The sequence below is a fragment of the Corylus avellana genome, chromosome ca7, assembly GCF_901000735.1.
Source record: "Corylus avellana chromosome ca7, CavTom2PMs-1.0".
Taxonomy (NCBI): Eukaryota; Viridiplantae; Streptophyta; class Magnoliopsida; order Fagales; family Betulaceae; genus Corylus; species Corylus avellana.
The window spans coordinates 3,762,860-3,777,046 of NC_081547.1; the positions used below are offsets into that span (position 1 = coordinate 3,762,860).

General features: G+C 36.0%; 2 protein-coding genes across 3 annotated transcripts; one reads left to right on the top strand and one right to left on the bottom strand.

Annotated features, from left to right (window-relative positions):
- The first annotated feature begins 6,358 nt into the window (after window positions 1-6,358).
- Window positions 6,359-8,736, top strand: LOC132187437 (uncharacterized). The gene is made up of 5 exons (XM_059601748.1): window positions 6,359-6,689; window positions 6,898-7,157; window positions 7,375-7,468; window positions 7,703-7,814; window positions 8,033-8,736. Exons 1-5 carry the CDS (start codon window positions 6,554-6,556, stop codon window positions 8,202-8,204), a joined length of 774 nt encoding a protein of 257 aa, XP_059457731.1. The 5' UTR covers window positions 6,359-6,553; the 3' UTR covers window positions 8,205-8,736.
- A 980-nt stretch (window positions 8,737-9,716) lies between these two features.
- LOC132186081 (zinc finger CCCH domain-containing protein 62-like) lies at window positions 9,717-14,057 on the bottom strand. 2 transcript variants are annotated; one of them, XM_059599871.1, is made up of 8 exons: window positions 13,771-14,057; window positions 12,875-12,992; window positions 11,690-11,751; window positions 11,552-11,603; window positions 11,334-11,439; window positions 11,042-11,140; window positions 10,830-10,947; window positions 9,717-10,618 (listed from the first exon to the last, which is right to left on the bottom strand). In XM_059599871.1, exons 1-8 carry the CDS (start codon window positions 14,012-14,014, stop codon window positions 10,323-10,325), a joined length of 1,095 nt encoding a protein of 364 aa, XP_059455854.1. In that variant the 5' UTR covers window positions 14,015-14,057; the 3' UTR covers window positions 9,717-10,322. The 2 variants fall into 2 exon arrangements, with proteins under 2 accessions (XP_059455854.1, XP_059455855.1); XM_059599872.1 differs by having other exon boundaries at window positions 10,526-10,730.
- Window positions 14,058-14,187: the final 130 nt, after the last annotated feature.

A 14,187-nucleotide genomic window follows, 5' to 3' on the forward strand; every position in this document is an offset into this window, starting at 1 on the left:
ATATGGTTTCATAATAATTTAATATAGAAGAATCTTGAAAGATTTAAGTCATCAATCAAAAAATAGAAGAATCCAGATATTGTAGGTGTGGGCCGGGGCATTCACCATTCATGGCTCAACCAGTCAAAATTATAAGAAAGGTTGGGATCGATGGATGGGGTCTATTTCTTCTGGTCCCCAAGTTAATGATTGAATATTGGGTTGGGTATCTTTTTTTCCTTTATCATTTATTCAAAATCAAAGCCTAGTTGTTGCCTCTAGTCCTTATCTGGTAGGGGTGTCAAAAATAATCGGAAAATCGGAACCGGAATTGGAAAACCAGGAAACCGGAAACCGGTTGCCAAAAAAAAAAAACCGGGACCCCGGTTCCGGTCTCGGTTTTTGGCACCCGGTAAAAACCGGGAAAACCGGAACCGGGTCTTATTTTATTAAATTTTATATATATATATATATATATTGTCTTTGTAATATGTTTGTGAACTATTTGGATTGTGAGTGTATTTCTTTTGATTGGTAGATTATTTAAATACTTGTTTTATTTTTTATTTTTTTGGGTTTTGAATTGCTGTAGTAAGGGGTATTTATTTCTTGTGCATGTTGATTTGTTTACATACTTGTTTTACTTTTTATTGTTTTAATGTTTTCTTTATGTATCTAATTTAAAATGATTTTTAGGGTATTTTTAAAAAAATGATTTTTTATTTCTAAGGCTCCTATAGGTAAAAACATTGATTTTTTAGGTTTATTTTTTAATTATTTGAAACAATCACAATAAAGCCTCTTTAAATTAAACAAAAAGATTAATAACTTTTTTTTAAATGAGCTAACTTATAAAAAAAATAATGGGCTTATTTTAGGCTCAATACCTAAAATAAGCCTCAAACACTAATTTTTTTCAAAAACCGATTATCGGACCGGGTAAAACCGGAACCGGCCGGAAACCGGGACCCCGGTTAAGGTTCCGGTTTCCCAAAACCGAGAACCGGGATACCCCGGTTCCGGTTCCGGTTTTGGCCAAAAACCGAAAAACCGGACCGGGTTGACACCCCTATTATCTGGGCATTGGCAGAGTATCTTGCACGAGTGCAGAAATTTAATCTGAGATCCATTGTGGGAAAAGTTTAATATTGCACCCATATTCATATAGATATCCTTAAATTCCACTACATTCATTCGTTCAGGATATATATGTATATATATATAAGTTTTTTTTTTTTTTTTCTCTAATTTTAATCTACGTACGTTTCACTTGATAGCCTGATAGGAGTGATGTCATGGTAGAATCTATCCTGTTAGAGAGAGAGAGAAAGAATGCTCTTATTATTATTATTTTTTAATGATTTTTATAATATAAATGATTCATATTTATTAAAAAAAAAATGTGGTAGGTGAAGACAGTACAACTTTTAAACACGGTTTCAACCTTTTCCAACGTTTTTATTTTATTTTTCCTTTTCTTGTACTGGTTAGGTTGGGCTGCCTGTGTTAGGCCATCTCTTGCTTTTGTTTGTGTTAGGTTTTTAGTGATAGCAAATGCATTGTCAAAACATGTTATAGTGTAAGTTTTAGGTTTAGGATGGTTTAGTTGGTATGAAAATTTGGTTCAAGAATAATATGGAATTGAAGTTTTGAAGGCTACAATCGAAAGCTTGGTCGAAACTCGTTTCACCAAACCAATGCATCATGTTTGAGTACTAAAACCCGAAAGGTTTGGTCGAAGTGTTGGTTGCATCTTGCTTAAGCAAAGTGTAGCAATGTGATTCCATACCTAAACTTGAGACCCTCAGTCGAAGGTTTGGTTAATCGAATTGATGAAATCCCCCAACCTATAGGCTATATAAGCCTCATGAGCTACGACTTCCATATGACCAAGAGACTATTTTTCATTATTCATGTAAAGGTTTATAAATACCCTTAAACCTAAACAGTTTCATCATTCTTCTTGTTTATCATTGTTCAAACCACATAAAAAAGCTCTAGTTATCCGAGTTTTAGATTGTAGTAGATAAGGTTTGTTCGTGAAAGTAATCATTGTAGAAGAAGGCCAGGCCAGAAGTTCTTGAGCCACCGCAGTAAGAGATGAACGGGTCATTTTATCGGGATTTCAAGTTGAGTCAAGGTTTAGAAAGATTTTGTAAGTTAACTAGTTGCAAGTTAACTCCAGCTCTCATCTTTTTCCTTTTAAACCACTTCAAAGGTCTGTAGATGTGCCAATTCTTAGGCACACTCGGTTGCTAAATGGGCCGCTTCCCACTCAGTGTTTGAAAGTATTCCTGACGATTCACCTATTCTTTCTTCTCTTAGGATTATGAGCGGCAAAAACCCTCATTTGTAATTTTGGTTTTTTTGTTGTTGTTTTTCTCCCCTTTCCTTTTCCCTATTATGAAAAAAAAAAAAAAAAAAAAAAATCTAGTTGCAAGTTGCAACACACATCTTCTAGAGTGAATACCTGTGAGATTTGCTGGCATCTAAAAATGGTTTTACTTTTAAAGAGTTTTTTATACCGTCTTGATCACTTTGTCATCAAATCATTATGTTGATTTAGTTTTATGCTTTATTAGATTGAAAGAAGATAGTCATAAAGAGGAATCTGAATCTTACATTTCATTGACGTTAAGCCCTTTCAATTTCACCAACATAATCATAAAGAGGAACCAGAATCTTAAATCATTATGTTGATTTAGTTTGATGCTTTGTTAGATTTCAAGAAGATAATCATAAAGAGGAACCCTGAATCTTAGATTTCATTGATGATGTTAATTAAGCCTTTCAATTTCACCAACTTTTAAGCAAATTAATGAGAAAAGAATCCTCAGAAGACGATGGGGCAGGTAAGTTATATGTAATTTACCTACCAGGGGTCTCCTTCCATGGATCCAAATTTGGATACGTAATAGTAATTGTCTTAATTTGGAAAGCGAACAAGCAAGCTATGGTGGAAAACGTAAGCCTACTTTAAGGGTGCGTTAGGGATTGTGATTTCGTTTTTAAAAGATATCGCAAAACGTAAGGCGTTTGGAATTGCGATTTAAAAAACACTTAATTTAAAATAGGAAAAAAATCAGCGATTTCAATAAGCAGACTAGGGGTACTTATTTGAAAAAATGTGAATTTAAACCAAAATCATGAATTCACATAACAAATATTTAATAAAAAAAATTTTTTTAACATGTTTTACTAAATGCATTTACGATTTTAAAAAGTAGATTTCGAAAACGCTATTTTTAAAATTGCACTTATTAAAATCACAATCCCAAACCGACCCTAAACCGAAAGCCTCTTTGAAAATTCTCCTTCATATAATAAAGATGTCTGGCAAGTTGCCTTGTCCTATGCTTCCCGGACTCTTGCAATTTATGGAAAGCACCAATTAGATGGGTCATACGGAATCTAGGCCACCCTGTCCATCAAAGCAAAAAGAAAATTTGCTTCAAAGAAACGTTTGGTAGCTCATTCTCGATCTCTTTTCTTTTTCTTTTTCTTTTTCACACACACATTTATAATCAATAATATAAGAAAGACATAAAGGCTGACTTTTCAAGAAAGAGTCTCTATACAATGTATGGAATTCTTCCATTCAGATCGAATTGTACGTGGAGGTTTCCATCGATCCATGGGAAAACTGAGCAAGGGCCACCCACATTCACGGGTAATGTTTAGATACATATAATTGTGATTCTGCATGTGCATCGATCGATCTATATATCACAGAGATATGTGCACGAACAGGTCAAGTCATTGTTGAAACCCAAATTCCATCAACTCAATTTCCAAACAAATAGCTAAAGTTACTTTTGTACAAGAGAAATGATAGCTTTTTGGACGGCAATTAAGGAGCTGCATTTGCTTCACCAATGGAGGGGTCTTTGGGATGGAGCTTCTTGGTCCAGGCGAAACAAGTGGATCCTCTATGATCACGACAAATGGCTACACCCATCGGAAAATAGTCCCGGGCCGTCATATAGCCGGCCGGAAATTTATTTTCAGAGATCCCTCGGGATCAGGGGAAGACCAAGAAGGAGGACACACAACTTGAAGCCTCGTTTGTTATTTGTGAAGCCCCTTTAGTTGATTAGAGAGACGGATTGGGTTTGAAGGGCCGGGGGAGGCCTTTGTTAGCCTTGTTCATGTAGAGCCACGTGAGGTGAGGTCCATTGCAATGGCTACACACAGGAAAAATGCTACTTAGCTACATTTTTGTTATTACTCTAAAATGATTGATCAATTTAGAATTTTCCTAAAATACAATTCTATGTCTCCCTCCTTAAACCTATGATGTCTAAATCTTAGAGCTACGTCATGCGATGATGATAGTAAAACATGGCAGTGCTATATGACTTTGATACAATCTATAATGACTCAAAAAAAAAAAAAATGCTTATCACATTTGCGCTATCATTTAAAAATAGCTAGTCAATTTAGAATTTTTCTATAATAATTTATAAAAGCATAATTTCACATAATAAATAACATTAGTATCCATATATTTCTTTATAAAATACCCTCAATATGATTACACCCAAGTGTTACCCTCATAAGAAATATTTGAGGAGTCCTCAGGTATAGGGATAGGAATGTGCAAGCTCTTAATCCTTTCAACCATTCCTTGTCAAAGAGTCTTTCAATATATATTCCACTTTCTATAGTTGGGGCAAATAAGACTATTTTTTTTTCTTTTTTTTTCCTTTTACCAACGACCTTTGATCAATTGGGATGACAAGACCCACAACAAACTACAAAGCCAAAGAAGGTTGCTATATTTGAGTCCCTTTTATTATATAGAAATGAAACTTAACATTTTCAAGTGTTCATCTTATAGCAGCAGAATAAACATATTATCAACATCCAATAGCAAGTACAGAAATTAGAAAAAAGAAAAAGTAAGCACATAAAAAAACTTTGTGATATACACAAAACCAAATTGGGTTGGTGGAACTGTTTGCACCCTTTGAGCATGTGAGAAAATATATAATCATAGTCACTCTTAGAGTATAATATGATGTGGTATGACCATTCAACATGCTCTACATTTCATTGCTTTAAATCAGGCTATATTCAACCTGGAAGGAAAATTGTGAAAAATAATGTTATTCACTTCAAACTTTGCAACCCACTTTAGAGTAAAGCTTGATTATTGTTTATTTTATAGTAGACTGTTATATGATTATGATACAATTGACATGACGTGTTAGTAAAATCAGTCCTTAATTTAATTTTTGTTTTTTTAAAAAAAAAATTGTACAAAGTGATGATTCAAAAATGAATTTTTACTGTCACATAATCAAATTATAGAACAATTTACTAAATAGTATTACGGTTACTTTAAGGAAGAAATGTATAGAGAAGATTTAATCCATGTCCTTCCACTGTCCCACTTAAGGCAGAAGTGACAGATGTGAAATAATGTAACACGTTTCAATTACCCATAGGCTTTTGGGCGTTGTTTGGTAAACACCCCACACCACACCAAAAAGTGAGTGAAAAAAAAAGAAAAAAAAAGAAAAGAGAAAGTGGTATTGATAAGTGAAAATGTTTTGTTTTGTAATGATTTTTTTATTTGAATAGTAGTAAAAAGTAAATAATATAAGATAAATGATAAAGACATAATTTTGGCCAAACTTTTCTCTTATGTGGTCATTTAAAAAAAAAAAAAATTATGAAGTAATAACATCTTATGTGGTCCTTTTTTATTTGGTATATATATATATATATTATAAAAAAGATGGTATTTTTCTTCATAATAATGACCATATAACATTTTTCTAAAGAAAAATACCATCTTTTTATAAAAAAAAAAAAAAATCAAATTATATAACAATTAATTTACTAAATAGTATTATGGTTACTTTAACGAAGAAATGTAAAGTGAGAAATTAATCCATGTCCTTCCGCTGTCCCACTTAAGGCAAAAGTGACGATGTAAAATAATGTAACATGTTTTAGTTACCCATAGGCTTTTGGTCTTGAATTACATTCGGACAAGAAAAATGTTAGAGGTTATTATTTTTTTATATTTGGCACATCTAATTTTATAAATTAACCATTAAATCTGTAGACTTACGTGGATTCAATATAAATTAATTATAAACTTCATAAATTTAATAGTTGAGTTAATAAAAGAATATCAGTCAAATATTTGAAAGAAAAAAACTCAGCACTTCTCTTCGGTCAATCAGCATAGACTTGGTAATTAAATGCCACCGTTGGTCCTAACAGTCTAAGGAAAACAGTGCCATCAGAGCCGTTCTATTCTCCAGCTCCCCATCAATGATTGCAGAAATGGACGACTTAATCATGCTTCCCGGCACTGTACCGAGAGCGAACTATAAAAGAGGGAGGCAAAGCATGAAAGCACAAAGCAAAATGCCTCTCGCAAAGGAGGCGACAGCGATGGAGCAGATTGCACTCTCTGTCTGATCTATCTTCTTCTCTTCTTATACCCCTCAACTTTTCAGAAAAGAATACAAGGACTACGATACATATAAAGAGTTTTCCCTCTCTCTCTTTCTCTCTTTCTTTCGCTCATCTTTGTTCGCTAAGCTAATTAAACAAGATGCGCAACATGACGAGCTCAGCCTCCGCCCGAGGCATCGCAGCCATTGTCGGCGTGGGACCGAAGCTGGGCCGCTCCATCGCCCGCAAGTTCGCTCACGAAGGTTACACCGTCGCCATTCTCGCTCGCGACTTAGGTGGATATTCCCAAAACGATACAGAAAAGATTAGCATGGGGTCCAATTAATTATTATTTTTTTAAAATTAATCGAAAGAAAATTATCAAACAGTTTGTTTTTGTTTCGTGGGTCTTTCTCTCTCCTTTTTTTTTTTTTTTTTTTTTTCTGGGTTTTCCATTAGAATTGGCAGTGGAAATATATACATGTAAGATACTATGCTTTGTAGGGAGATTGTCGAGATTTGCGGACGAAATAGCGAGGGAGGAGAAAGCACAAGTATTTGCGATACGAATCGACTGCTCGGACTCGAGGAGTGTGAGGGAGGCATTCGAAGGGGTTCTCTCGCTTGGATTTGTGGAGGTTTTGGTGTACAATGCGTACCAGCCGGTGTCTTGGCAACCCACTGACTTCACCGACATTCGCATCGACTCCTTTGAGAAGTCCCTCGCCGTCTCTTCCGTTGGCGCTTTCCACTGCGCCCAACAGGTATAGCAGTTCATATATATATACTCGTCAATACCCACGAAGCCCCTTGATTGGGAGAACTAGATTAATTATGGAGTAATTCAGGCTCAAATTTCTTCTTATCGGAGACCCAGCGTTTTTTTTTTTTTTTTTTTGTGTGTAACTTTTCTTTTTCAAGTTTCCTGGGTTTGATTTGATTTGTTTCTTTTATACTTTCTGCTTCCTTAAAATCTGAAAGGTTGTTCCGGGCATGGTGGAAAGGGGAAGGGGGACAATTCTATTCACGGGCTGTTCAGCTTCTCTCAACGGCGTTGCTGGTTTCTCTGAGATATGTAATCTCTCGTTCTCTCTATTTTTCTTTTTTTTGGTTTTAATTTATTATTATTTTTCCAATCAAATCTTACATAAATTAAATTACAATATATCCAGACACCATGAATTAAAAGATTCACTTTCTTTATTTGGTCAATGTTGACAGAATCACTTTAGAAATAGAAATAGAAATAGCTATGATATTGTATGATCCTTGTTTGTGTTATTATTTTCCGGTGTACGAAATGAATCAGGTTGTGGGAAATTCGCGTTAAGAGCACTCTCGCAGTGTCTGGCAAGGGAGTTCCAACCTTTTGGTGTACACGTCGCCCACGTTGTCATCGATGGCATCGTTGGTCCACCTAGGTTCGTTCATAGCCCAAATATCTATACTGCGACATTGTTTATTCTGTCTCTCTCTCTACTAGCATATATATGGTTTCCATATACTCTATTTTTTTTTTCTCTCTAACTTTCTTGTCAACCAAACGATGCTTTCGTGAAGAAAAGTGAGTCATTAAAAAAGTTCGTTAGTAGCTAGTTATGATTAGAATTATTAACAGATACAAGGGGCAAACTTGCAGGGGGCCATCAACTTCGTCGCAGAGGGGGTTGGTTGGGGAACAACTCAACGGAGGGAGTGGGTCAATGGACCCAGACGCGCTGGCTCAGACCTACTGGCAATTGCATGTTCAGGACCGAGCCGCTTGGACCCAAGAGATTGATCTCCGTCCCTCCAGTTCAAGATTCTTCTAGTGCCCTCTACAAGTGCTAGGCTAGCGCCTATGTTCCGTCAATTACAATATTTCCCAATAGTAGTAGTGTATTTCCTTCTTCCCTACACTGCATGATTCTTAAGCCAATTGCTGCCTGGACCCTACATGTTTCGATACAACTTGGAGGATTCACAGATCAGCAGCCAACGGGTCCCACTACGTGTCACACACCTCTCCCAAGTGGCTTGGAACAGGAGGTTAACCCAAGTTTGCATATTTCCTAGATTTCATGATTGCTCGTGTTACCTATTACTTTCTTTTTTATTTGTTTGATGGAATTTACATGCTTGTACTCTGCTTGATCTAGCAATTTGATGCTTGAATTGTTATGGCAAGAGAGTTGTTAATAGAGTTTATTTATATTAACTCTTTCATTTCATTTCATGTGATTCTAGTCCTGTACTTTGGTTTGGGTGTGTCATGTGTGTATATATAGTTTGTGATGATTAAGCTTTGTCTTGATAAATATGTAATGCATGATTGAGGAATAAATATGGTATGTGATTGATTAATGCGTATAGGACTTTTTTTACTTTGGTGGGATAGATCTCAGTACGGAAGGACCCACGTAGGATAAGTTGGGGTATAAGTGTAGACTGTGTAGTTGTAGGTCGCGTACAGCTTTGCATGGACAACAGAAGGACTGCGTGTTCTAATTGAGGACGCTCAAAGTTCGATGACCTTTTTTCTTTCTTCTGAGCACAAAGTTCCACGGACTTGATCTTTTTCCCATTTTTCCTGCACTAAAAAACAAGGGAAAAATATATATATATATATACCACTATGCAGGAAAAAGGTAACGAAATAGGAAAAGAGCAGCGATATTTTCAAGAGCAGCCGTAATTTGGTGGGCGCCTATCTATAGAACTGGGACTCAACTTTGATGACGCAATGAGGATTCCACGTAGCATGATAGATATTTATCATGTCAGGCTTGAGAGATACAAGTCCCATCCCAAAAGTTAATTATAGCAACGTATCCTGACATTACCCTACCCAATTGTTACGTTGGCTTCGGATAATGCTCGTCTTAATAACGGTTAAGAATTTAATTAGATACACAATATCATCCTCATCTTCCCAGAACCGTCCAAACCGGATCAATCGCAACAGCCAAAATCTGATTTGAAAACTTAGATCCAAACAAGTCTAATTTGCAACAAAGAGAGAACAGATTGGATGTCTTTTTGTAATTTGGGATAAATATTTGGAGCTTGTTGGACCAGGTAAGCACTAGCTGTATTTCCCTCACCCATCCCACTTTCTGATCGCCACTGTAATCGGCATAACCACCACCATCAGAAAAGCTAGGGCCTAGGGTCAACAATGAAGCACCAGCTCCAAAACGGCCATTACAACTCGCACCATAGGCATTCACCACCACACATGATGCCTCCTTCCTTGCTCAAAAGCTATGTCCCACATGCTATGACAATTGCTTTTGAACGACAAAGTGGTGCTGCATTTATGACGGTTAGCTACAAAAATGAAATAGAGACAACGACATAGTTGCTTATATTGAACCAACCATTCCTCTAACCTATACTATTCACATTTATCTCCAATATATAGATGGCTACCTTAGGTGTCCGCCCTATCCTGAATAGTGCATCATTAACACAGATGAATGCAACTGTAGTTTGGTTTCAAAATAGCAGCATGGTAACCAACAAAATCAACATTAAAGAGAGAACTAAAGTAACCCACTGAAAAATTGCAGGTCCAGAACTTAATATTCCATCAGTTCAGGGGGCAGGCACAATTCGCAGAATGCGTCTCATCTCGTCTCTCTGTCATGACACCCAAACATAGAGCAGCTCAAAATCTATAGTTCCTCTGTCCGTAAGTCTCTGCACCCAAAGGGAATGGATGCAACAGCCTATCAACATTTATGGACCCCGCAATGCCGTTAAAGAGTTGTAGGGGGGGGTTGAGTTGGCATTATACTATGTTTTAACCTCTGATGTTGTGAAGCAGGCATAGCAGATGTACCAGCAGAGTCCCTGAAATGCGGCAATCTCATCATGTTTAAAGTAGAGCCCATATCATACCTAGACAATTGGTATGGCAGACTCCCGTTTTGATATTTTATTTGAGATCAGCGAATTTGTGAAGGATCAACATATGATTGAAAAGTTGGATCTCTATCATCATTGTGGTGAGCAAACTTCTGACGCTTCCTAGATGGTTTGGAGGCTCCAGAGATTGCGTTTCCCTTGATATTCACCTGTCTCATTGGAGGAGCCTCTTGACGTTGATTATGATTTCTAAATTTTGCGTGTCCTGGAAATGTCGCTTTTCCATGTCTATCAAAATGCTTCCCCTTTTCTGGTGCAAAGGGTTTTCTTGATTGAGATGGTCTTGTATGATGGAATTGTTTCTGATGCTTAACACCTAATTTTCATCAGAAACAAGTGTGAATTAGAATCTTTAATACTGTAAAAAGAATGAATCTTAGGCAACTCTTCCTCCCTTGTATGATGGAATTGTTTCTGATGCTTAACACCTAATTTTCATCAGAAACAAGTGTGAATTAGAATCTTTAATACTGTAAAAAGAATGAATCTTAGGCAACTCTTCCTCCCTTAATTCTATTAACCCATACCTCCATTTGTAGGCTCTCTCTTTTTTGTATTCTTCATTGCTCTCACAAGTCTTGCTGCTGTACCTCGTTTGTGCTTCTCAGCAAGCACTTTTACTCTTCCTGATTCATTATTCCAGCGCTATAGGAGGAGGAAGAGAAAACATACCAGTAAACCAACCTCTTGAAAAACGCATTACCTGATAATATTGTCATTTCATTGACTGACAAATTACCTGTCTGAAAGTTCTCAACCTATAGAGGTTACGGCCCTTCACAAGCAAAGGAAAAAGAGGAGGCAATCTATTACTCCCCTTGCTCCACAGAACCTCAACCTTGTAAGTAGAAACATTGGATAGACAATTTGTTAAATGGCTAAACAACATGGTGTTAACAAATAAATAAAAAAAGGTAATAAAAGCATATATCAATTATCAGCAAGTCACTCAGATTGTTAAAGTGATTATAACTGCATGTCACTTGGGTATCCAGAACATGCACAAACTCATCAAACTATAATCACCCTACCGTAAATGTATGTTGTTGCTTGGCTGCACCATAGCTTTCCTTAACAACCCTCCCAGCAACAGTTCTCTTTCCTTGAGGCCTACCATGCCTTGTCACCTTATTGAACCTGTTTGAAATAAATTCCTTAATTACAAAGCCAAATAAAAATTTAAGGCCTAGATGAAACATCAAAGAACATACGTGATAAATAAAGAAGAAGAGCAAGGATGATTGACTACCTTTCATAAACTTTCTGCGAGAACAGAACCACATCTCCCTTACAGACATCACCTGCAATATACTAAAAAGCTTCTGGATTGTCTTCAAAACATCAAAAAGTTCACCCAAAAAAAAAAAAAAAACACACACCGTATTACCTGTACAATTGATGACAAAGGTTGATTTGGGATAAAAGGCCTCACCGCTACCATCTTTTATCCTGAGATGGTAAAAATATATAAAAGGATATTATTGAAATATGTTTACTAAGATATTAAACAACTCTAAAAGGAAAACATCTTGTCCTCACCAAAATTCTTTCCTTGCCAAAACATAGCATGTTAACAAACTACATTTCCACATTTCATCCAACAATATCTTGTTTGGATATATAATATGTACCAATTCATACATGATGAATATGACTAACTTTTTGTCATGCAGCGATTTTATTATGTAACAAAAACACAGTGATTTTTCACTTAGAACTCAAATACCCATGGGTCAATATGGAACAATTGGACCCGGGCAGTAACGTAACTTGCGGCCTTCCGAGTTTTCATGGAAGCATTATTTCTTCATTCAGACCTCGCTTTTTCCATTTAAGCACCAAAAGTAATTGAGAAAAGTTATAAGTTGGGGTTTCATAAGAGATATATCACAATATGAATTCCGGTGCTTGTTAGAAGCAAAAAGGTTACATTCCAGTGGGCATCATCACTGCTACTATAGACATCAGCAACTTGACAACATACAGACATCTTTCTAGATATTTCCATGATTAACATAAAGCTCCTGGTAACCTCAGTCCCATTCTGAATTCTAAATATTCTTCTTATCCCTTCAATATCTTCATCCATCATCCTAATCCATTTAACATGAAACATTGGGGAGGAGGGCACTGGAGCACCAAAGATGCTTTCTCAAATATATATTGATCTAGTGTATCACCCATGAAGTAAGGATTTAATCTACAAGCTCATGTTTGCATTAGTACCACTTAACCCAAAGTTGGCTGTTAAGATCCCCTATAAATAACATTTGGGTAGTGAGTCCTAATTCCTTAAAATATCTCATGTGCCCAAAATCCTATTCTGGCCAATTTTCATCTAAACATGAGTAATCAAATTGAAATCACATTTTTTTTCTTCTGGAAATTAATGCCTCTAAATTCAATCTCATTTAAAATTTTATAAAATGAACAACACTATGGATAGCATTAAGATATATTCTTCATCATGACAACCGAGTGGCATTACAAAATGTTGCTTAATAAAAACAGTTAGATGCAAATGAGAACACACAAGTCTGCATATATTTTTTGATAGTGTGATGATACTTACCTCCAGTGCTCCTTAATTCTTTGAATGCAAACGGCCTTGGTCCCTGCTAGCCTGAGGCCATGCTTCCGCAAATAGGATTTGCAGTCTTTTAGAGTTAAAGATTCTAAATCACCCCCATCTGCCAAAGACAAGAAAAAACACGAGGTCCCACGATTACAACATAATGAGAATGACAAGAGCAGGTATTCAAAAGCTTCACTCGCAAAGGCCCATCAAATAAGAAACTCATATACTTCAGACAATAGTAAAAACAATCAGTGCCTGAAATCCAAAATCAACTTCGAGAGATTTCAATATTTTGGCGTTCTACGTCTTCTTTGTTCTTTTCAGTCTTCCCCTTAATCACTATCCACAGGACTCATAACTAAAATGATCAACATTCTTTTTTTTTTTTATAACAAATGATAAATTACAATATTACATCCGCCAAAACATTTTCCTTTTAAGCTTCTGCAGTCAAATCACATTAACCAGTAACCACAACCAAAAAGCAATGAAGGTCAATTATGGACATATGAATCGCACAACTTTCAATGAGAATGCACCGAATTGATGAATGTACATCTTTTTTATTATTATTTCAGAAAATTTAGGAGAAAAAGAAAAGAAGAAAACAAAAAAAGATTTTAGCTCACGGTTAGAGAGAACCAAACACGAAAAAAGAAGAAGAAGGAATTGAAAAGGAAATCAATCTGTTCAGCACAAGTAATGTCGGAGAGTTTGCTAATTCTCACATAATTTGAATTCTAATCCTGAAATCAATCTATAAATAAAAGAGAATCAAACAATCTAAGTGAAGCTAAACTTTCTGACGCATCATTACCTTGCAAATTAATCAATTTGATTGGAAGACAAATTTCGTAAATGAAGGTCGAAATTGAGAACCCTAAGAATACCTTTAAGAAGGCGTATGACTTTGTTGCAGAGAGACTCATCGTCACCGCCACAATCATCGTCGTCTTCATCCTCTTTGTCCTCGTCATCATCGTCGTCTTCATCCGCTTTGTCCTCATCATCGTCAACATCGTCGTCCTCGTCCTCGTCCTCATCAGCTTCTTCGTCTTCGTTGTCGCTGTCTTCTACTTCTTCTTCGGAAGAAGAGACGCATATGAAAGTGCGTTTACGCTTGATCTCAGCCATGTCACCCCAAGAAAGAGCAAAATACAGAGATTAAGCAACTATTATTTACCGGCCATTTATAAGGATATAATTTTTTTATAAATTCTAAACTAAAAAAGTGTTTGTATATCTCGAGTATGAAAGAAGTAATTATTTTTTTATTAATATTATTAAAAAAACATGTAAAAGGTACA